Consider the following 23,632-nt stretch of genomic DNA (forward strand, 5'->3'; position numbering starts at 1 on the left):
AAGAAAATTCTGCTGTCTTCAACTGCATCATAACTCCTGTCAGAAGAGGTTCGATGTGATTCTCGGATTTCTTCACTGAGATGTGATCGTATTCGAAAGATGAAGGTGAGTATAATGACATACGAACGTAGCAGTTTCTTCCTTGCTGATTGGTGTCTTGCACAGACTTGTCTGCTGCACGGGTACGGCCGTGGTCGGTGGTGGATACAAGTCGCAGTCGGGTTCCTCTCATGATTACCGCCACTGGACTGTGTCCGTACGCGTTCTCCAACGAGCCTCTACGGCTCTACATCTCGCAGCTAGCTGCAGGTTGGGTTCTATAACTATAATATAGGCCTAGTTGTACAAATCATCTCTGTACCTTGACCTCACGGTTTTTTATCTTCATGTACGGTACCGTAGTTGTGTCTTTTACTTGCGTTGATGTATGTGTTTGTTTGGGGCTGCATCCATGTGTCGGCATTCTCAGGTGTTTTCAATGCAGTAACGTTAGAACCTAGTAACCTGGTAACGTTAAAGCATGATGAATTAAGATCGCAACAACTGCTGATCTGTAGATTAACAAACATGTCAGAAAAAAGGAACCAGTGGGACTGGAACCTGTCATCTACTGCTTTCCGGGCAGCGACACTACCACCAGGCTGTCCCTGGTTGCCGGCAGTGACACGATGAACATGGAACAAATATCCAAGCTCCGAAATTCCGACATTGTTATGTTAAGTAGTCCAAGGCGGACAAGGCATATATTATGCCTTGTCCGCCAGGTTCAAGTGTGTGCGTGTGTGTCTTACACACACTGCTATCATAGATGCCAAGTTAAAAAATTTTTATGAGTGAGATTTTCATTACTTGATGTCTTGGCGCACGCGCATGTGCGTGAGCGAGGGAGCAAAGAAGAAGTGACTGAGCTGAGCGAGGGGAGGGTATGGGAGGGGGTGTCCGCCCTCCCACAGTAGGGCGCTTTTTCAATTTTTAGCTCTTAATGGTGCAAGCTAGTAGTGCATACTTAAGTGACTATTTTTTATTTATTTTGAAAGACAAGGGAAATATGCCTTCAACTGCAACTCTCACTTTAATCCTTTTAGGCTACATTTGTATGGTCCCAATGCGTGAGATAAATGGGTGTCATGCGTGAGATCGTGAGACGGACCCTAAATGCTTGAGTCTCATGCAAAATGCGTGAGACTTGGTAGCTCTGTGCTATAGCTTCTGACCATCTGAGCATTGAGAATTTAGGGTTTTGGGGATGAACATTGAACTAACATGTTAGGGCTTTCTGTAGCTCAGTCGGTAGAGTACAGGGCTAGCATCCAGAGGTCTCATGATCTCGGGTTGGAATCCTGATGAAATCCCATTTTCTTTGCTCATTTTTCCACTTAAGATAAAGAAGGTAGGCCTAGATAACGTACAATGTAGATCTAACATTTTTAAAGTTGTTAATTGTAATTTGTAGATCGGTCAGCCACCCACTTTCATTCATACTAGGGTGTCTGATCACGCACTGCTAACCCTCGAACAAGAGGCGCCCCTATCTTATACAATGTAACACGCAAGTCCCATAGAATGCAATGGAGCCGCACGCCTACGCTGTTTTGACCCAGCATTTTTTAGCCAAATTTCGCCTTTATTGCCAAATCCCCAGACCATACCATTAACGAATCCTGACAAATTTGGTATCATATGAAAGAGGAAGTTTTTCTCCATATCCTATCAGAAGGGCGGTATATGAATCCGACGATAAATTGATGTATAAATCGATAGAAGCACATCTATCCCCATATCTCAGCGTCTGCTTTGGTACTTGTATCACCGCGAGACACGCTAGTAGTTGAGGATATGCTGAATCCGATGGTGTGGTTAGTTTTTCGCTAGCTCCACGCCTAGGTGTGGGGATATCGCCTTGAAGATACCCCTTGCAATAATTTCTTTGGTCACATCGAACGTTTTAGACGTGGCTTCGTATGCAAGAATCCATAGTAACTTTGCGCGAAGGCACTCATTATGTAAATTCAATACGCATCGCGTCTGCCACATGGCCTCTGCTGTGGTGTGTGTGAATCGCGTGCGCGCATGCAGCACTGCAGCGAGCTACCTGTGTGTGTGTGTGTGTGTGTGTGTGTGTGTGTATGCGGCCGATCAGTGAGCAGCTGCAGGAAACTGAGCTGTCGCTTGCGATAGCTCTTTAACACACATCACACATAGCACTCTGTACATTTGGATACAGTCACGCTCACAAATCACGTACCGTGGCTAATCAGTTTGAAAACAGAGAACATCTATCTAGCTCTAGACTCTACTGAAGTTCTATGTACTAGTATTAGTTTACGGTATTATGTGGATTGGTAATGTTCTTATAGTTGTTTATTAGCTCACCTGAGCCAAAGGCTCAAGTGAGTTATTGCGATTGCCCTTCGTCCGGCGTCCGTCGTGCGTTGTCCGCCGGGTGTAAACTTTTTACATTTTCATCTTCTTCTTGAAAACCCCAAGACCAATTTTCATCAAACTTGGCAGGTAGCATCCCTAGGGGGTTAGGAACTCAATTTGTTAAAATGGGCAACATGCTCCACCCAGGGGGCCCCCAGGGGGGCCCAAACCCCCCAAAATTAGGGAATCTGTAAAAATCTTCTTCTCTAGAACCAGAAGTGATAGAGCTAAGTTAATACTATGAGTTAGTACATTGATGACTGTAGTTTCAAGTTTGTTCATGGCAGAATCAGGGGTGCCCCCCTTGGGACCCAGGGGAGGGGGGTGGGGAGGGGTCCTAATGAGGCCTAAATTGTACATTTTCATCATCTTCTTGAGAACCCCATGACCCATTTTCACCAAAACTTGGTAGGTACACTGTAGCATCCCTAGGGGGTTACGATCTCAAATTGTTAAAATGGGCACCATGCCCCACCCAGGGGCCCCCAGGGGGGCCCAAACCCCCCCAAAATGAAGGAATCTTTAAAAATCTTCTCTAGAATCAGAAGTTATAGAGCTAAGATAATACTATGAGTGAGTACATTAATGACTGTAGTTTCAAGTTTGTTCATAGCAGATCCAGGGGCGCCCCTCTTGGGGGGCGGGGGGGGGGGGGGGGGGGGTTGGGAAGGTCCAAATTGGGGCCTGAATTGTACATTTTCATCTTCTTCCTGAAAACCTCATGATGGATTTTTGTCAAACTTGGCAGGTAGCATCCCTAGGGGGTCAGGATCTCAATTTATCAAAATGGGCTCCATGCCCCACCCAGAGGACCCCAGGGGGCCCCAATCCCCCCAAATTAAGGAATCTTAAAAAATTTGGGCCCTTATTGTACATTTTCATCTTCTGCTTGAGAATGCCTGGTCAAATTTTAGTAGAGCTGCGAACAATTTAGATTTGTGACTGCGTGAAAGGTGAACTTGTGATACTCAGGTGAGCGCTAGACCCGCGGGTCTCTTGTTAATTTTTCGAAAGTGCACTCGCGATGCTCGAGTCTAGATTGGCACGGAGAAGTCGATTGTGAATGTCTGCTTGCCAACGTACGTACTGTACTATTGTGGTAGCGGTACTCTGCAAATGTATGAATACCCGATCGACAAAAAGGGCGTGCAAAAGATTTCGGAAGACTCGTATTTGTAGTACAGCTTACATTTCACGCGAGCTGCTTGCACCTGCTCTCGACAATTGGCTACATTTTCTTCGAACCATGCTCGCCATGCCGGCTGCCCTGGCCGCCTTGCCACCGACAAATCGCGATGTTCTCCGCTCAGCTTCCCACATTTTACCGGTGGGGCTAGCTACGCCTGCGATACGACCATGTACCATAGCGAGCACGTACGAACGCACACAGCGCGCTAGCGCACATGGGTATGACAACACAATTAGGGGGAGTGGCTTCTGCGCTGGTTACGCGTTTTAGCTAACCGCTGTGCGCTCATTAACTTCTCACTCAAGATCCGCACGCTCAAGCAGCTTCTCAGCGCTATTTGCGAACATAATTTGTGCCGTGTTTTGCTCGTTCTCAGCGAGAAAAAGTTCTAATATTGGCGTAATTTCAAAGCTTAATTTCTCGAGATAGGATCATCATCATTTCGTCATGAAATTTGAAATATGTCTTAATAACATAATTCTCTTTCATATGAAATGGTTCATAATCGGCTTTTGAAAGAATTTCAAAAGTTAGAAAAATACTCCAGACACCCTATTCATACTGTACTTTGCTGTTACTGTTTAAATTCGTTTAGAGGGATATTTGTAAAAGTAAAACATATACCAGGCCATTGTTCAAGGTTTTGGTTAAACTAAGGTCATGTACCTTCAGTGACTGTAGAAGCACTATTTTTTTTTTTTCGGGACTCTGCCCCTCAGAAAATAGTACTATTGAAGTGATCATCTCATGCACATAGTTCTAACCAGTGGGCCTGGTGCTGTATCATATTAGATCTACATGTTTTGTAGACCTCTCCACTCCAGCCAGGGCCTCAAATACTGTCACTGTCATCAGTATGTCACTGACTGTTATCATGGTCATTGTCCTGTTCGTAGTGTCTGTGAGCTGTGTTTATTGTCACTCTGGGATGTGGATTGCGATGAAGAGATGTGATAGATACCTGAACTTTGAACTTTATTGGGATTATGGTCACACACAGGACTCATCACTCAACAGAGGTACATATGTACTTGTATACAGTAAGCTGTTATTTTTGCTATTGAATGAAGAGGTTACAGACATTTTCTAATATGTTGTTTCTGTGATTTAACACTGAGACTATTCAGAAGTGCACTATTACCCTGGCAAATGGTGACGTTTTTGCACGTTGGTAAAATTCACTGTCCAACAGTGATTTGCAGAATTAGCAAAAAGAAAACCCTTGCAAAAATAAAAGCACTTACAAGTAGTTAGAATCCTGCCAAGTACAAAAACTAATGTCCTTACACTGTAGCTGAGAATTTTTTGCCCACCATATCCCTCTTAACCCAAGTGTATAAATATACCTAGGTACTTGGCAATGCTAAGATAATGATAATGGTAGGGCTGCCCCTCCAGAAGAGTAGTGCTAATACTGGAGAGACTCCCCTGGATAAAAAGACCATATTATCATTATTACATCCTGTATGGGTTTAACACACCGCATTTGTGAAAGTTTAGCAGAATGGTGCAAGCTGCTTTTTGCAAATGTTGTACAATGTAGCCACATTCAGAGTGCCAGGAGTCGTCTTCAATTCATGTGGCTTTTTAAAGATTACAGCTGTATTAAACTTCCAGGTGGGTGCCATACCATATTGACATATGAACAATATTGTAGTCAGTCTGTTGTAATACCGAGGAACCAGATGGCATTGTTAACTGCTAGACTTGACTTTGCGACGCAGAAATCCGCATCTTCTTCCTCGAAATTCTAGTGCACAGCAAAGTCTACCTTACAGGAAAGGAGGGAACTTGTGCATGTATGTGGTAGCTAAATTTCGTTTTCTTTATATTGTCATCTTATGTACAGCTGTAGGTGGCGACTTACAATTCTGTTTTCTAAGAGGAATTAAAAATTGGTTTGATGAAAATCGGTTTTGAAATGGCTGAGATATCCAATAACAAAGTAAAACAAAGTAATCCCTATAATTTTTTAATTCCTTTTAGAGTTGCATGCTCTGTAAAATTTCGGGTGGTTTCTTAGTATTTTGCAAAAAGTTAAACGCTCAATCCACATCTCAACTGATACAAGTACTTCACCATCCCTTTTAAGCCTATGGCTGCATTGTCGGTCTCATGGATTTATAAGCATCTCATGGATTTTAAACTGCTCACTGTACAATGTGGATAGTGTCTTGAAAATTCTCAGATTGCAGCCATAGAGCTAAAGGGTAGTTCAAAAATATCCACTGCCTTTTTAACCTTTACCTTTTGGGCTCCCATGCAGGGCCTGTAGATCATGCAAGCCCCCCCCCCCCCTTTTTTTTTTTCTTGAAGGCCATGGGTCTAGATATATCAGTGCAATGTGGGTCGTACAGTACATGTACCAGGGAGGTTGAAGGACCACACCTCCCTGGTCGTACATTGTACCTGAGTACTGTTCACAAATACATGTACTATTTTTTTTTTTTTTTTAAAGATAAGGCGGTTCACAAGCAAACAGTCTGCTTGCTTTGGTTAGATAATTGTTTAAGGGCAGATAATACAGCCACCAGGAATGAAATCCAAATACCAGTAGGTACCAATATCATGGCATAGGATCTGTCTATTGTATGTACCATCAGCAGATTCGGTGTAAATGACTCTACGTTTTGAATAATAAGTGTGTGGTTCACCGTTGTATCTTACAGTATACATACAAAAATTGTACTTGACCCTGCTTGAACAGATTGTTATGATAAACATTGTTGTAATTTTAGCATTTTATGAAATTGTTTTGGCCTCTTAAAATTCTGTTTTAATTTTTATATTGATCAGATATATTTGTGCTTCTATGCAGAACAACACACTTTAGTAGTTTTCATGGGAATGATTAGTAGATTGTGCAAAGACATGCTGGGAGCTAATGTACACATACGTACACAGCTTGAATGAAGAGTCATTTTATACACAGCCATGAGAGTATATGTTTCATGCTCTTAAATACGTGTAATTCTGTTCTCTCAACAGACTGGGATATTAACCATGACGGGAGAGTACAGCAATGGCAGTTGGCAACCTCTTACAGCAGAAACGTTGGCGTTCATGTGACACACACCATCCAACGAGAATGAGCTCACTACAGGACAAGTCGTCCGGCCGTCACTCAAAGAAACGGCTGCCATTAACAGTCATGAAACTGAATGGGAAGTTGCGTCACCAGCACTCGGCGGATCGGTTGTACGCGACGGACGATATCCCAGCTGCAAAGTTTCGGGGCAGGAGACTCCCCCCATCAGGAGGATTGGGACCGGAGGACTCAATTTCGGTTCCGTCCGCGAACGTTGAGGACGAGGATGGTGCATACGAGGAAGAGACGAGCTCGTTGGATAGTAACTTTCTCTGTGCGTGCTGCTACGATCTCATGGTGCAGCCCACGACACTGAACTGCGGCCACAGTTTCTGCCGGCTGTGTTTGGCTCAATGGTGGAGGACCTCACAAAAAACCACATGTCCGCAATGCCGGCAACCGTGGTCTGGCTTTCCGCACGTGAACATTATCATCAGGTATCTATTATGAAGGAAAGTAGTGGAGCTGCGTTTTGGCGCACAAAGGCAATTGTTACACCAGTCTTTTAGCAAAGTCAAGTTTAGTTGGTACATTGCATTTGACATTTTGGTGTTTTTTTATTATCATTATTATTTTTTTTTTTGCTTGTTTTATTTTATTTTTTTTTTTTGTATACAGCACACCAAACCATATTGTTGCCAGACAGTGACAACATATCAATACTTCATGTTTGTTTGTTTGTATTTTGAGGGCTTGTACTCCTGATTATTGATATCTTTTATAGTCTAAAGCGAACAAGCCAAACTAACAAAAGCACCAATTATTTGAGGTTTTAGAGAATATGGGATGAACACTGGTAATGTACATTTTGGGTGCCAGTGTGTCTTTCTTGATATTTCTTTGATTTTCATACAAAGGTGTTTTCTTATACTGTACGTGTAGCTCAGCAGAGTCTCAGTCACAGATGATATTCTGTGCATCAATTTTGATAACACTTCAATGAAGTTACTTTTCTCCTCTCAAGTGAAAGAAAGTTTTTTGTTTTTAAGCCTCCGCCACAAAGTGGTGCCGGAGGCATTATCTTTTTTGTATCTCCTTCATGTGCAGACATGATGAATTCTCATTCTTTTGAATGATAAATGCATCCATCTGCCTGGGCTTTTATCCTGTCATTCATGTCAGGGTTTGTAGTTTATTCAGCATACTGCCATTCCAAAACATATTGCAAGTACACACCAAACAATTACTAAGCAGTGGTCAAACAAACATATGGAGTAAACTGTCATTGGGGAAAAACAGCAAATATAAGCCCAAACTAACTTGCAACACAAGTGCGCATTCAGTTGACTGGAATTTCCTGAAAGTAAGTCAGCATCAGAAATTGTGAACATGAATAAAGTGAACATACAAAAGAGTGTGTATTGTGCTGTTGGCCTGACCTATCATCCATATTGTTCTGCTCTACATGGTTCGAATGGCAGCTGAAGTTGTTGTGGCCCATGTGGGTAGACACAGAAATGCTGATAATATGTGACCCTGCATCACAAAACCACCGAAACGTCACCAGACATGGATTTCCAGTAAAAGGATAGAACCTGAAAGAGCAGACTCTTAGCTTTATAATGATCTATTATTCAGCAAAAATGGACTTCCGTCACCTATCGCAATAACGTAAAGAAAGTATACACTGGAAAAATTGTTTAGTAGTACTTGGAAAAAGGCCAGGAAGTTTAGGGTGTACATGTATGTAAGTGCTTAATTTGACCAAGTTGTGCTCTGTGCAATGAGTGGGACAAAAAACAGGATGCAAAACTCTATGTAAACATTGTAGCATCTACAATGAAGGAATTATCAGGTTAAGCTGAAATTCTGTACACTCTATTCGCACATTCCATTCATGACTCATACTGACTTTCAAAAACTGTAGCACTATCCTTTCAAGAGTAATCAGAATTGAAATTGAAGAATGTGGGAAGGATTTTAAAGAAATTTTCCATTTTCATTACTTTCTTCAAGTTTTGCAGTAGTAAGAGTACCTTTCTCCAAAATGTCCCTAACATCTCATGCAGGCTGAATACAATACAGCATACATGTACTGTATACGGCGAATATTTTGCGAGGTTTTTATTTTCGCGAGTGAGGTGCTATTTGCCAAATTAAAGACACGTGAAAATATTCTGGTCCTGATCCCACTTCTCCATTCAGTACAGGACTCCACGATCGCGAATTTAACAACTCGCGAAATTGTTGGGAATTCCCAATTCGCAAAAATTTAGACTTGCGAAATATATGGCGTATACATTATGTTAAGAAGTACATGGTTGTAGTTGTTGGAGAAACAAATATTTGAAATACATGTACAGAAGAGTTGGCTGACATACATGTAATGGGGGTGGGGGTGTCCTATCCCATATGAATTGTATCTGTTATGTATTGCAAATACAGGCAGTACATGGACCGTACAATAGTCAGACCAAAAATGAGTCAAATTTCGAGTGTAGGATCAAACCAGGGACAAAGAAACATTGGATACCCTTGTTTGATAAATAGATGTATAAAGCCACTTTGCAACTTCAGATTGGGAAGTCTGTCCAAGGAGCTACATGATACAGTATTACACAATAGCTCCTTGGTCTGTCATACACCTAGCTTGTAGTTCCATTGTAGTTACGACCCTCCATACAACTGGTCATTCTGCTGTGGCTGTCATTGCAGTCTTTTGATTTGGGAGGACAAGCTCAGATTCTGCTGTTGTATTGTAGACTAGGGGACAATCAGACCTGATTGCTTTCACAGTAAGCCCACTCAAGTGTACAATCTTTATGACCTCTATTTCATGTGGGTTTCAGGCGGCCAAAATGTACCAACATGGTGGGGGGGGGGGGGAGGAGAAGAGAAGGACTGAAGAAAGAAAAAATGGAACAAAAGAAAGAAGCAAAAAGGTGCAAGAGAAGGAAGGAGGGAAAATTATCAGTTTTAATTCTTCTAAATTCTCAGGTACCTTCATTGACTCAATACACGTAAGCAAGACTATCAGATTATGGAGATTTGTAACAGTAGAGTTTTACTGTTGGCAGATTTGCAGCATGGGCGTCAATACAATGCATTTTTCAGCCCTGCACAAAGATAATCCAGACCATGTGAATTTCTAACCCCCAATGCTTAAACATACTTTTAACATGGAGCCTACATTAAGCCAGTTCAGAGTTTAGCTCAGTGTGCGTATGGGTACAAATGACCTTTTTTTTTTCTTCTTTTATTTGTCATTTTCAAAGCAAGGTAATGCATTTCACAAGCTCAAGTTATGGAATACATCAATCGTGTCCAAACAAAGGATGAACTTGCGTAGACTATGTGACCAACATGCTCCACCAGTTAACACTTGGGAAAACATTCATTTTATTAGTTTGCATTGACTGTATAAACATTCTTTTTCTATTGATAATGATAGAGAATTGCCAAATACCACTTTTGCTGTCAGGTGGATAAAGTGCTTAGCAAACACCATTTATATGGATTATATTGTATTGAATAATCATTACATCACAGATGCTTAAAGGGGTGGCTAGTAACTGGTCAGTGGGAATCAGTGGGAATGCTGGGGGATGATTGTTCCAATCCTTGTGGAATTCATTTAAGAGTACATTATATATTTATTGTCGTGTGAAAGTCATTTGCTTCAGAATGGTCTCATATTCAAGTAATGTGGAGTTTAATGTTTCCAGGTTTAGCATGCCTGTACAGTGACGGGGCATTAAACTGCACATTACTTGAATATGAGACCGTTCTGAAGCAAATAATTTCCACACAACAATAGATACAGATGTACATAATGTAATCTTATATGAATCCAACAAGAATTGGAACAATCATCCCCCAACATTCCCTCTTATTCCCACTGATCAGTTAGCCATCCCCTTTAATATATCAGTGAATTAAAAAACCAGCATGCCCTGTTGGTCAAATGACCTCTTTCTACTCATGTGCAAAGTGAAACCCTGAACTGGCTTATTGCCAGAAACAAGTTGGCCATACCAAAAGTCTGTCTCATATGCCATTGAAGCGTATCATCATTGTAGCAGCCATTTATGCACGAAGGTCTAAATATTGTCTAACAGTGTGCACTGCCTATGCCCACCATACATGTGTGAAATCATTGTGATGGTTTTGAAGAAACCTGTGCCATTTTCAATGAGAAAGGTGCCATATTATTTGAATTTGAACTGTTGATGGAGCTGAGTCATGTGTAATATAGTTAATCTTTGAAATATCCTTGAAATGACTCAGAATTCTTTCATACAAAAATAAAGAAATGGAACATTTATAAAGAGAGGAGTGTTTTGTTTGGAAAGAAGAGTCCTGTTTCATTTTACTAATCTTCCTCAGGACTTCCAGTATCTACCTTTGGCCTTGTTTATAGAAATTATGTTTGGCTGACAATTTTCTACCCCGTAGTGAAAATGAAAGTATTAGCATAACTCCAATAGGATTTTTAGCAGTCAGACAAGATGAATTTTGCAGGTTTTTATTTCCGCTAGCAACAGTAAAACATCATGTGTGCTTTTGTAAACCTGAGTGAACAAAGCATTAAAATCTGCCTTTATGTGTGTGTGTCTGTGTGTGCCAGCATCATATTGCATACTGCAGAGGCTTTCTCCGTAGAATGATTTGTGTACTTTTCAAATGTACACATACCTTTAATAGGGTATTTATGTACTCACATGGATGACTTTCATTGTGTTTTTATCGTAATGTGTGCCATACCTGCTTTTGTGGCAATGCTTGTTTTATAACACATTATACAACCATAGTGGACCTTTATGAGCCCTCAAGCATGCTACGGATTTATGGTGGAAAGCTTGACATACAGTGTACATAGCACCTTTATTAGTAAGAATAAATTCAATGTCTGCAATAGCATTCCATCCATGAGGAGGTTTTACATCTAAGTGTTTCAACAATGGTAGACTATACACCTGCCAAAAAAATAACAAACAAAAATGAACTGTAACAATTTGTGTACCTCATTCCACTGTTGCCTTTTAGATCTTTAAACGCTTGAAAAAAAAAAAAACACACACCGAAGGCATGATATAAATGCAGAATGTAGCTGTCAGTTGAAAATGCAAAGATGTGGTGCTGTTGGCATACACTGTATCCAAATCCTATTCTGATTACATTGTAGTTGTCACTGTTGCATCCCCATTTCTTCTTATCCCCTGCCTTCCTTTCCCTCTCCAGGAATACGCTAGACAAGATCCACCCCAGCACTGTGAGGAAGCGCTCCGCCTCCCTGGACTCGTACGAAAACATCCGGCTCCTGCAGGAGTTTGAGGAGTTTGGGGAGCAGCAGGAGAAAGAGCAGCAGGAGGCTGGAGGGAGGCAGGACAGGTTGAGAAAGGGCTTCGTCTGGGGCGTCCTCACCACCCTCGGCCTTGTCTTTGTGAGTCTCTATAAATTTTCGGTATCGCAAGTGTGCAGAAAACTTCTGCGCACGCCAAAAAGCCCTGTCGCGGATGCACTGTGGAATTCTTGGTGCCATTGTCGCTTCCGGTTGTCTTGCACATGTGTGTCTTAGTTTCCATGCAATTCAATGCAATTTTAGTCTGCTTTTCTTTCGTTGCTACTTTTTTCTTTGCTAACACGTATCAAAAGTCAACAAAAAAGTGTAAGATTTCAAAATTTTACTGATTTTCGGTCACTAAAGTCATGGTTCTCTACTGCAAGGCTTCATTGTGCTGGTCACATGATGGAAAGCAAAGAAATCTTCAGCAAAAAATACCCCTGGATGAAGATGGAACGTGACCTGAGTGCATATGCAGCAAAAACCGAGGCAGTTTTATCCCCTGAGCTATCCCATAATGCATCTAAAATGCAGCTCTGCGCACGGCACCTTGGTTTTGGAGATATTGAGAATTGATGAGTCATTTTACAAGGGGCTGTGTGATCAGACATAGTGGTTGGTTGCTTGCATCTGCCTTTAACAAGTACATTGTAGAAGGGTGCCCAGTGAGATCAGATGGGCAATGTTACAGTATGACAAAATAAAGAAATGAATATTATCCCAGTTTGAAGATTTATGGTAAATGTAGCAAGCAGATAGGTTCTTCCAGAAATCTATATATGCAGGTGTACACATGTGCAGACTTCTCAATTGTTTGTTTGTTTGTTTCAAGATTTGAACTGTAAAATCTTAACAAGACTCAGTTTTTCATGACTCATGATTGTTGAATAGCTGTCCTGTGTAATCTTTATTTTGTTTGTTTTAATGTAAGGTCTTGAAAGTGCAGTCAGGCACACCGGTGTGCAATGATACAACCATTCTCTTTCCCATTCCAGTTTTTCCAAATTCTGCTCAACTGGAATCGCCAGGACAGCGAAATGCTGGTGTACAAGCCCCTCGCCAGGTGGAAACCAGCGGACGTCTCACAGTGGCTGTCTGAGCTGGGCACGTGGGCAGCGGAGGGCTATTGCCATCATTTTGAAGAAAACGGAATAAGTAAGAAACTGAGCATTACATTCACATGTTTTTCCTATTCTTTTATGCAATCTAGGTGTAGGTGTTTATGTATGTGAATGCATTCTTGTACAGTGTATCTTTATGAGAAACCCGAGACCAGAACAGAATGTCTGATTAGCCACAATGGCACATACACAAAATGAACCGTTTTTGAAAATCAGGTTTTGCAACATGATGTGAAAACTGTTCATTTGTGTGTGTGTGTATACACACACACAAAATTGTTAACTCTCGCGACTTGCATCGTCATGAGTGAAAATCAGTCCAGCCAGATTTTCTTTGAAAAAAAAAAAATAACAACCAGAAAACAAAAAAAAAACCCCAGAAAAACACCTCGCAATGATTTGCCCTGCTGAGTGTTTGTAAAGACACCAGCATTTTTTAAAATCCCATCATGCAACTTCCTGCTGTATGTAGATCTGCACATTTGGATGCCTGGGGCTAAGATTCAGAGTACTGTAGAAGTGAAGATTTTTTCTTTTCGAATACTCTAGTGATAATTTGCCTGTGCTGCATTTTTGCAGTGCGATGCAAAAAACTGAGAACTCCTGTGTGTGAATGCAGCTTCATATATAGTGCACTCAGAGCACAGTCCTACATTTACCTCCAATGTCTTCCACCACTTCCTACTGCACAGCTCCATATCAAAAGTGACCCCTGTGTCATTTAGATTGTAACCCTTGACGTCACACGTCCTGTACAGTGTAACACTAGATGTGCACCAGATATCCTTGGTTCTGTTAAATTCCCTTGTACTATCAAGGCAGTCTGAGTCTAGTCAAGTTTTGTTTCTCTCACATCAAAGCTTAAAGGACAAGTCCACCTTCATATACATGTGGATTGAGTGAATGCAACAATATTAGTAGAACACATTAGTGAAAGTTTGGGAAAAATCTGACAATATGTTCAAAAGTTATGAATTTTTAAAGTATCTGTGCAATCACTGCTGGATGCGAAGGCTACTACGGTGTATGATGTCACAAGCGTACAACGATATAAGGAAAATAAAAGAGAATTTCACAAAACTTTACTTTTTGAATAAAGTGCACATTTCTTCGACTTGTTACTGATGTATGTTAAGGGTAATATTATTCCCCCTGCCTTCTGAGAGAGAGAAGTCAAGTGTTCTTTTGTTATGCATGAAAAGTGAAAATATGTTGAATTTTCTTTATACGTATGTACTTTCTTTATATACATGTAGTTTTACACATGTGACATCACAAGCTATAGTAGTCTTCTCATCCAGCTGTGACTGAGCAGAAACTTCAAAAAATCATAACTTTTGAATAGATTGTCTGATTTTCCTCAAACTCTCATTGATGTGTTCTACTAATATTGCTGCATTCACTCAACCCACATGTCTGTGAAGGTGAACTTGTCCTTTAAGTTGTGCAACCAGGGTGAACTAATGATGGGAGCTGTTGAGACAGAGCAGCAGCTTTCACCTTTGGTTTTGTCAACCGAGATTTGACTGTCTCTTTGTCTCTCATTGTCTCTTTCTATTTCTCAGTTTGTTTTCTTTTGTATGTTTGTCTGTTTGTTTAAAAAACCCAATTTGTAGGGTTATTCCTATTAATGTACTGAAGGAACAGTTATCTTTGGTTGGGCTATAATTCTAAAAGAACCAAGTCATTGTGCCTTACACTTATGACCAAAGAAAAAACAACAACACTTGGGTCATTATTCAGTCATATTTCTCCAGTTGTTTAAAATTATGTTATTCATCAACGTGAAACATATGACTTGCCTGTTGGAGGGCAGCCTTTATACCAACGTAGGGTCAATCAGCTAATGAGAGCAATTGCGAGTTCTTTATGTGAGATTCTATGTCAAATTAATGTCTGAAAGAATCTTTTTCAGAATCACATGAGATGATGTAAAATGTTGAGAGTAAGAATCAAATGAAACAAGAATAGTGTGATATAGTCAGGATCAGCATACTGTATAATATGCCATATTTGACGAGTCTATTTTTTTTTTTTATTCATGGCTTCCAACAATTTCTCAATTGGTTAAAGTACGTGGTCTTGGCATACAGTATTAAATGGATAGAGTAGTGTACATCAAATTCATGTCGGGACCAGAGTTGACTAAATTTGCAAAAATAAGATCCCGCTGAATACATGGCGTATACAGTAATAGGAATATTAAGTAGAAGGTGAACAGGAATTTGAACAGGAAACTTTGTTGGTTAGTCCACAGTCAGCATATCTATACAAGCTAGAGTTCTGCCCTGCACAAGATCTAATTCACAGTATATTGTACAGTTTGTATATGCATAGTGTGGCCAACAATCAATACACTGTGTGGACCACAATTCTGAATGCATGGTTATTAAGTTCCCTAGGATTCACCTTCCACAGATGATTTGTGCAAACATGCTGTAATGATGCGACTGTGAATACTTGTAGCTGCAACACACATTAAACAATTTACATGAAATTTTCTGGCTGGTGCCCCAATGATTTCAGTTACCCGATACTACAGGTTAATAGTGCTACAATGCTATATTATGAATGATTTAGCAAAGATCTTGAGCCAGACTCTGCACCCCATGATGGAACATTTCCTGACTGAATTCAGTTAGACTTGAGGATTTTAAAGGTCCTGTTTACCTTTGGGAACAGTGATTAAAAAAAGATTCAAGATATGACATTTAATGCATATGTGTAGGTCTGTTGTACCAAAAAACATCCTATCCTACAATTTTTGTGATATCTGTATTTTTCTCAATAAACCGTAACTGTAGACGGTTTAGACTGGAAACATTTTTATTATACTGTTCACATTTTGTATATTTAACAATCATTAACATCGATTTAACCAATTCAAATTTTTTACAGTGGTTGTTTCTATCCCTAACATTTTAGAACTATTTTAAAGCACTAATGCTGGGTTTTTGTTTCATCTGCAAAAATTATGCCTTGAACAGACTTCCTGCTGACATGCAATGAATTTCCAGAAAGCCAAAGAACTTTTTGAAATTTGCAAAATGAAAAAGAAAAAAAAAATGGGGGGGGGGATACAATAATGAATGTGTAAAAGTATCAAATTAAATGGGAAGAGTACGGGAGATATGGCATTTGTTGAAAAGTTATTATTTCATTGATATTATCGTTTTAATTCTACGTTAGACTTCTGCAAATTCCCACCAGGGTCCATTCTTTACCTTGAAATTAGTTTTGAATGTATTTACATAAGACAGGATCTTTACAGGATACTCTTGTAGCTTCATCTGTCCATTTTGTAAGTTAAAATCTCATATTGACTGATATTGAACACTGACAAATTCATAGGGGAAGTTACACAAAAGTTACTGTGTTTGCTCCAAAGTTTTAATGTAAACAGAAGAAACAAATCTAGCATTTCTAAATTGTAGTAGTGTACTTCCTCTACAACAACCATGAGAGAATAACTCATCTCATTTCCTGTTTAACTCTCTTTCTTCCCTGTCCTGTTCTCCCAAATCTGAAATCCTGTCTCACCCAGATGGTGTGCTCCTGGAGGGTCTCCAATCAGAGTTTGAGCTGGAGACAGAGCCGTTCAACATCAACAACTCGCTGCACAGGCAAGCCATCCACATCGCCCTGGAGAAAGTGAAGCAGCTGGGGGGCAAACCTCCGCGGGACCTCTGGGAGTACAAGGTGATGAAAGTTTGGGAAAAGAAACGTCATCTGAAAGGAAGAGATTATGAATGCAGAGGCATGGAGATGTGCTGCTGTAGGACAGATTATCAATTTTCACCCTGTTTACAAATGTATTCGTGAGATCGCAACCGCTGATCTCCATTTTAAAAAACAGAGGGAAAAGGAACCAGTAGGATTTGAATATGTCATCTGCTGCTGCTTTCCGATGCACCAAAATGTACTGTTTTCCCATGCCCCGAAAGGTTCCAGACAGCAATCAAGCTTTACAGTTTGTGGGAAAGGCTCTACAAGTTTGCCTGCTTATCAACTCTAATAATTCAAACAAGCCTCAGACATCTGGGGATGGCAAGTGGGGTCAGAGAAGAATTTGCTCCTGCGACAATTACTCCGATCTTGTTTTCTCCACGGACACACCATGAGGCTTAGGGTTGTGATAGAGTTTTTGGTTTAGTTTGATTGGAGGATTAGGGTTAGGGATATGTTTGTGGGTAGAATTTATATTTGGTGCAGATATTTCATGGGAGCAATTGTCGCATGAGCAGATGTCATGGAACCCAGAGACGTACAGCTTCTTGTAATGATGTTAATGGGGGGGGGGGGGGGTGGCAGTAAGATATCAATGTCTCCAAACAGAAAATTCAGCTTTTAGTTCTTCTCTATCTTCAGAGAAATGTTCTCAGGTGAAAACTTCTTTTATGAGAGATTGCAACCACAAACTAGTGGTCTGATATTCTTACAACTTGTAGTTTACCAATTATCATTCCAGATGTAGTACAACAAACCAATTTCTGTGTGAAATTTACTGGGCAATTGTAGAAGACCAGTGCAAGATTTAACATGCCTCAGCAGAAATGTGTCTGTTTGTGTGGCCTGAAGCAGTTCATAGAATTCCAGGTGCCAATTTTTGCAGTGGATGTTTGTTAGGTGCAACCCAGTCAAAAGAAAAAAAAAATAGAAAAAGAGGCCATTATCAATACAGGAGTTGAAAAGGTGACACCACTACCATTTCCATTGTCTTATTTCATTTATGTTCATTTACAGTGCACTCCCATTACAGTTTATGACAAACACAGTCATAACAAGTTTCAAATTTGTTACATTGAAGTTAAAGGGCATGTACAGTTCTGGTTGAGGTTAGGATTTAGCTTTTAAAGTTTTGCGAGATATTCAGAAACCACTCTATGAGATGTCATAGAGCATGCAATTCTAAGGGGTATCAAAAGTTTATTTGATGAAAATCGGTTTTGAAATGGCTGAGATATCCCAAAACAAGGTGAAACAAAGATATCCTAATAAAAGGCGTGGCCTGTCGCCTTTTATTATTATCACTTTTTTTTTATATCTCAGCCATTTGGAAACCAACTTTTATCATATAAACGTTGAATCCTTCTTAAGAATACATGCTCTTTCATATTTCATAAGAGGTTTCTCATTACCTCACTTAGGAATGTCCAAAACATGAATCCCCACCTCAACCAGTACTGTACAGTCCCTTTAAGATTCAGATCCCCAAATTATTATCTGTATATCTTAATATTCTTCATTTGTTCGGCTATAACGACATGTCATTATAATGGAGAAAAAAACAACAGACAAATGGCTGTTCCCAAGGACTTTGTACAGACGCAGTCGCCTGTATTATTGTTATACTATTTGCAACTTTGACAGTTGGATTACAGGTATATTTTGCTTTGTGTAACCCAAACAAGAATTAAAACAAGACATTCTACACCCATACAAGAATTACACCAAGATCTCATACTCCCATACAAGATGTACTTCTATGTCATTACAAAAATTGCACTGAGATACCATACACCCATACTAGACTTACACTAAGACATTCTACACCCATACAAAAATCATGCCAGGATGTACACTTGTGCAAGAATTATAATAAGGTATCATACACCCGCAAAAGAATTGCTCTGAGATATCGTACACTGTCCCAGCATTGTACCAAAATATCATATAGCCATGCCAGCATTACACTAAGATATCGTATGCCCATGCAAGCATTACAACCGAAGATATACTACACCCATCAAAGCACGACACAAAGATATCATACTCCCATTTAAACATTACACCAAGATCCTACACCCATCAAAGATATCATACACCCATTTAAACATTACACCAAGATCCTACACCCATCAAAGGATGACACAGTTTGTATCATACACCCAAGCAAAAGTTGCACCGAGATATTATACATATTGTAAACTGTCCATCTAAATCCTCTTTGATATGCGCCAGGCGCTCATCCAGAAAGGTGTCTCAGCAACATTCCTTTTGACGACTGCAACATATGTAGGCATACCTTCAAGATGTCTAATATACCAGGGTACATAAGTTATGTTCAGACTGATCCTTAGTCTCGAGGAAAGCTATCTTCGAGGATAAGTTCATGGTTAAGCACTGTTTAGATGCACTCATTAATAGCTAACTTGAAGTTACCTCAAAGACAGCTATCCATGAGATATCTCAGGGTTATATAGCGCTCTATATATCAACAAGCCCCCCACTCGAAGTTATGCATCGTGTGGACAGAACTTCTCGATGGGGACTTGTGGATAAGTGTGGTTACAGGGGGCAGTGAGCCTATCCTTAAGGATAGATAACTTCGAGGATAGACTTTGTCGTGTGAACGAGTGTTGTAGTTAAGGGGCCTGTTTATCCTCGAAGATTAGCTATCCTTGAGGTTAAGGATCACTGTCTGAACGTAACTATTGTATTTGTGACTCATTTTCTCCACCTCCAGGCATTACACCAAGGCCTGGCCACATTCCTGTCGTACACGGTCAGGGAATTCCCCCGCCTCACCATGACAGGCATGTACATGTTCTATTACGAAGACGTCTTCCTTCCCTTCATCCACATGGTGTGTCCTGTGCAATCCTCAAAGCTGGGAGACACTGACATCATAGTGCAATATTATGTGAGTACTGTCCTTGACATATCGGCTCATTTTGAGAAACTTAAGACAAATTATAATAATAATAATAATACATTACATTTGTAATGCGCGTAATACAATGTTTCTAAGCGCACAGATGTACTGGTAGTGATTCTGTGTACGTATACTCTTTGGGTAAAATCTGTGAAAACACTAAGTATATCTTAAAGTAGAGCAGTTTTGTTGGTCTGTGTTATTTTTTTATTTGGATACCTTTTTGCACAAAGACTGACATTGCAGCAAATCAATTAAAAGCCTCAGCGGATACAAGACTTTTTTTTTTTTTTTTACCTAGTCATAGCGTTATAAAGAGGAACTGTATTTTCAGAGATGCCAACTTGCTTTTTTTTTCAGAATTTTGTATTGCTTTTCTGCCAAAAATACTGCAGGGTTGATGGAAAATACAGTTTTTCCGAAATTGTGTGAATACACATGTCTCATGCAGGGAAGGTAACAATTATTATTTCCATGCACACACGCACAAAGCCTTTTCAGTGCTCAGTATACTGTAATGCTATTTAAAAGGTTGACATCCATGTATTTGCAGCATAACCTTGGTTTGATGTCTATTGTGTATGGCAGTCTGTAGATGTCACAGTAAATAACCAGCAGCTAGGTAGACAGTGTCCCATTTTGAATCTTCTGGGTAATGATGCTCAACCAATAAATGTTTCAGATGAGAATTATGGACCTGAGCCATGCATATTAGAAAATGACATCCTAAATGGATAGTTTGTTATTAGGGGAATCCCAGATAATTTCATAATTTTGCATCATTTAGTACATAAATCGATAGTGCCATGTATAGATTTGTGGAATTTGATTGTGGTTTCTGAGCAGACAAACCAAGACTCTCAAAAACCCAAAACAAATTGCACTGAACAATGGTGATGACACAGGAGGTTCACATAGTACATATACCTGTAGCACTGAAATTCCATTACCATACCACTTTGCTGAACAAGTTCACCTGTGTAGAATTTATGCCTGCTTTCTTCTTTTGTTCTGCTTCCATGAGTGCCCAATCACACATTCTTATGGTGAAGCTGATATGCCATCATCCTCGTTCATTGTGACTTGTTATAAAAATCTAAAACATTCTTATTCCTTATCCCACTCACTATGAATTTTGTAAGTCTGTACTCGGTCTGACTCTGTCTGATTTATAGCTATTCAAGTGCAAAAGTCTGAAAATTATGTGGAGTTCTCTTTTAAGCTCTATCTGATTTGAAATTATAGTGCAAGAATTTATAACTTCAATATCTAAATCAAGAGTTTCATTTAAAATAAAAAATACAGCTTTTTTGAAAGCAGCTGATTGCAAACAGTTTTTTGCAGAGCAAACATATTTTGGACTTGAAACAGCTTCCAACTGAATAAATGTTTTGTTTTAACCAAAAACAAAAGCAAAATCAAAAATAGAAATAGAGAAGCACTCTGAGACTGCATACCTCTGCCAAGCAGCTCATTTCCACTACTGATCGTGTTCTCCAAATGAATGAGATTAGTGATTTCCACCCATACGTATGCATGCTAAAAGTCACCCAATTTCCCAATATATAAGCCTTTTGTTACATTGATCATCGACTTCCAGCTGCGCTGCACATCACCGGCCTAGTGCACGTATGCAAACTTCAAATACATGAAGATGGAACTCCCATGTTTATTAACCCTACCAGCCAAAATATTAAAAAACCTTCATAAAATTTATAAAAATTCCCGGATCACTACCAAAATCTAATCATCTGTTCCTTGTGTCATTTCAAACCTTTCCTGTAGTTTCATCCAAATCCGTTCATTATCTTTTCAGTTATTTTACACACAGACAGACCAACTAACCAACCAACAAACAAACCAATGCCGATGAAACCATAACCTCCTTCCTTTTCGGAGGTATTAAATTGACATCTTCTTTATATGTTTTCTTTGGTTCTTTCTGCAGAGTGAGGATATCGCCTGGGAGCAGTGGGTAGAGTTTATACCCAAATTCCTCTTCCTCCCCTACTACCTGTATGCCGAGTTCTCGTGGCAGTTCGCCGACGTCAACGCCCTGCCCGTAGCTTTTACTCTAGCTAACTGTGCCTTTCTCACCATGGTCGAGGCAAAAGCCATCACCGCATTCTTTAGGAGAGGTGTCAGGTAGGTGTGGCTAGGAAAACTCCCAAGATTAATCGTGACCGCCCAGTCAAAACCCACAAAAAGTAAGCCCAAAATGTGTTTCCACTTCTCTGCATAGTTCAGAAAAATAAGCTCCAAGCTTTGAAGTGATATATGTAACTTTTTTACACCATCCTGACCCTTTCAAAGAGTGATTGAAAAAGGCGAGAGTTAGAAGGTGCAGTTTCATAGAAAAGGGAGAAAAGAGGATTCATAAAAATTAGGGTCACTTGGGCATGTTGTGCAGAAGCATCAATGAAAAAAAAAATGTCTAGAAAAACCCTAATATCTCAATTTTAGCTTTGTTTTAAGCTGCCAAATTTTTACATAGGAAGAGAAGAGATTACTCTCTCGGGTAAGACACGCTTGAAAATTTTAGTTGGTCAACCCAAATGACGTATTTTGGTCCATTACTACACAGAATCCTAATCTGCGACTTTTTGTGGGTTTTGGGCTGGATGGGTCACAATTTTGGTAATGATTTTAAAGATTAAACTAGCTCAATATTATGGCGGAAAAATGAGCAAAGAAAATGGGATTCCATCGGGATTCGAACCGGAGACCTCCCGATTGCTAGCCCGGTGCTCTACCAACTGAGTTATAGAAAGCCCTAGTGAAGTTTTTATCCCAGAAACCCTTAATTCTCAATGCTCAAATGGTCAGAAGCTATAGCAGTGTGTATGTGTGTGACACACATGCACACACTTGAACCTGACATAAACCTGAAGGATAACCTATAAGAAACTTGGGGATAAATGCAAGGTATCACCGAAGTGATGCAGCTTTTTGTTACATACTCAAATATTATGGCGTGTACATTGTTCATAAACTCTAAATTTTTCTGCTTGAAAGGAGTCATGGACTCCTCATATGAACCCCCTTGAACTCATGTTGGCAGTTTCACTCTTGTTATCTTCATTCCACTTTTTGCCAGACAGGAATTTGTTCTTCCTCCCTGTAGGGATTTCTTTAAAAAAAACAGAAAAAACAAAAAAAAAAAAGCAAACAAACAAACAAACAAACGGACAAAAAACAACCAGAAAACTCCCTCCATGAACTTTTCTGTGAGGATTCATGAACTTGGTCCCTGTGTTTTGAGGTCTCCCCTCATAGGATTTCTCCGTCCTCTTTGCACGACAGGACAACGTTCTTCTCCCTGAAGCGACAGACTAACACCCTGGTGGTCATCTTCTTCAGCTGCCTGCTGTGGCCGATCATTCCCACCGTCGTCACCGATCTCATGTTCTACATCTCCATGTACTACTCGCCCTGCATCAACTTCTATGAGGTCTTTATGCAGTAGCACAGGACTGTGCTCTGCCCCCCAATCACTGTGCTCCGCCCCCAGGCACCAGGCCCCACCCCCCAGTTATGCACTTGTCAATGTAATGACTCACCCCACTACCCCCGGACATGGGTGCGTCATTTCCTCGTTTGGTCCGTCAAACTTGTGACCCAGGTGTTCGTCATTTTACCAGCTTTGTCCGTCAAATTTTTGACCGAGGGGTGCGTCAAAATCCCATCATTGTCGGTCAAAATTTTGACCAAGGGGTGCGTCATGGTACGTCACTTGGCTATGGAAAACTGCACGCATTTTTGCACGCTACCAGTACCGGATACACGTACCGCTAGTGAAATTACAGTGAGCGCTTTCCCGCGGCAAGTGAAAATCAAAGTCGGGAAGCGTTTTGGAATAAGAGGGAAAAAT

The 23,632-nt window shown here is 40.2% G+C and overlaps 1 protein-coding gene across 1 annotated transcript; it reads left to right on the plus strand.

Moving 5' to 3' along the window:
- On the plus strand, positions 1–23,287 carry LOC140231969 (bifunctional apoptosis regulator-like). Its single transcript, XM_072312119.1, has 8 exons — positions 1–105; positions 6,602–7,138; positions 11,883–12,084; positions 12,981–13,140; positions 16,651–16,805; positions 19,573–19,749; positions 21,710–21,906; positions 23,065–23,287. Exons 2-8 carry the CDS (start codon positions 6,636–6,638, stop codon positions 23,225–23,227), a joined length of 1,557 nt encoding a protein of 518 aa, XP_072168220.1. The 5' UTR covers positions 1–105; positions 6,602–6,635; the 3' UTR covers positions 23,228–23,287.
- The last annotated feature ends 345 nt before the right edge of the window (positions 23,288–23,632 follow it).

Source organism: Diadema setosum, chromosome 8 (genome assembly GCF_964275005.1).
Source record: "Diadema setosum chromosome 8, eeDiaSeto1, whole genome shotgun sequence".
NCBI classification, from domain to species: Eukaryota; Metazoa; Echinodermata; class Echinoidea; order Diadematoida; family Diadematidae; genus Diadema; species Diadema setosum.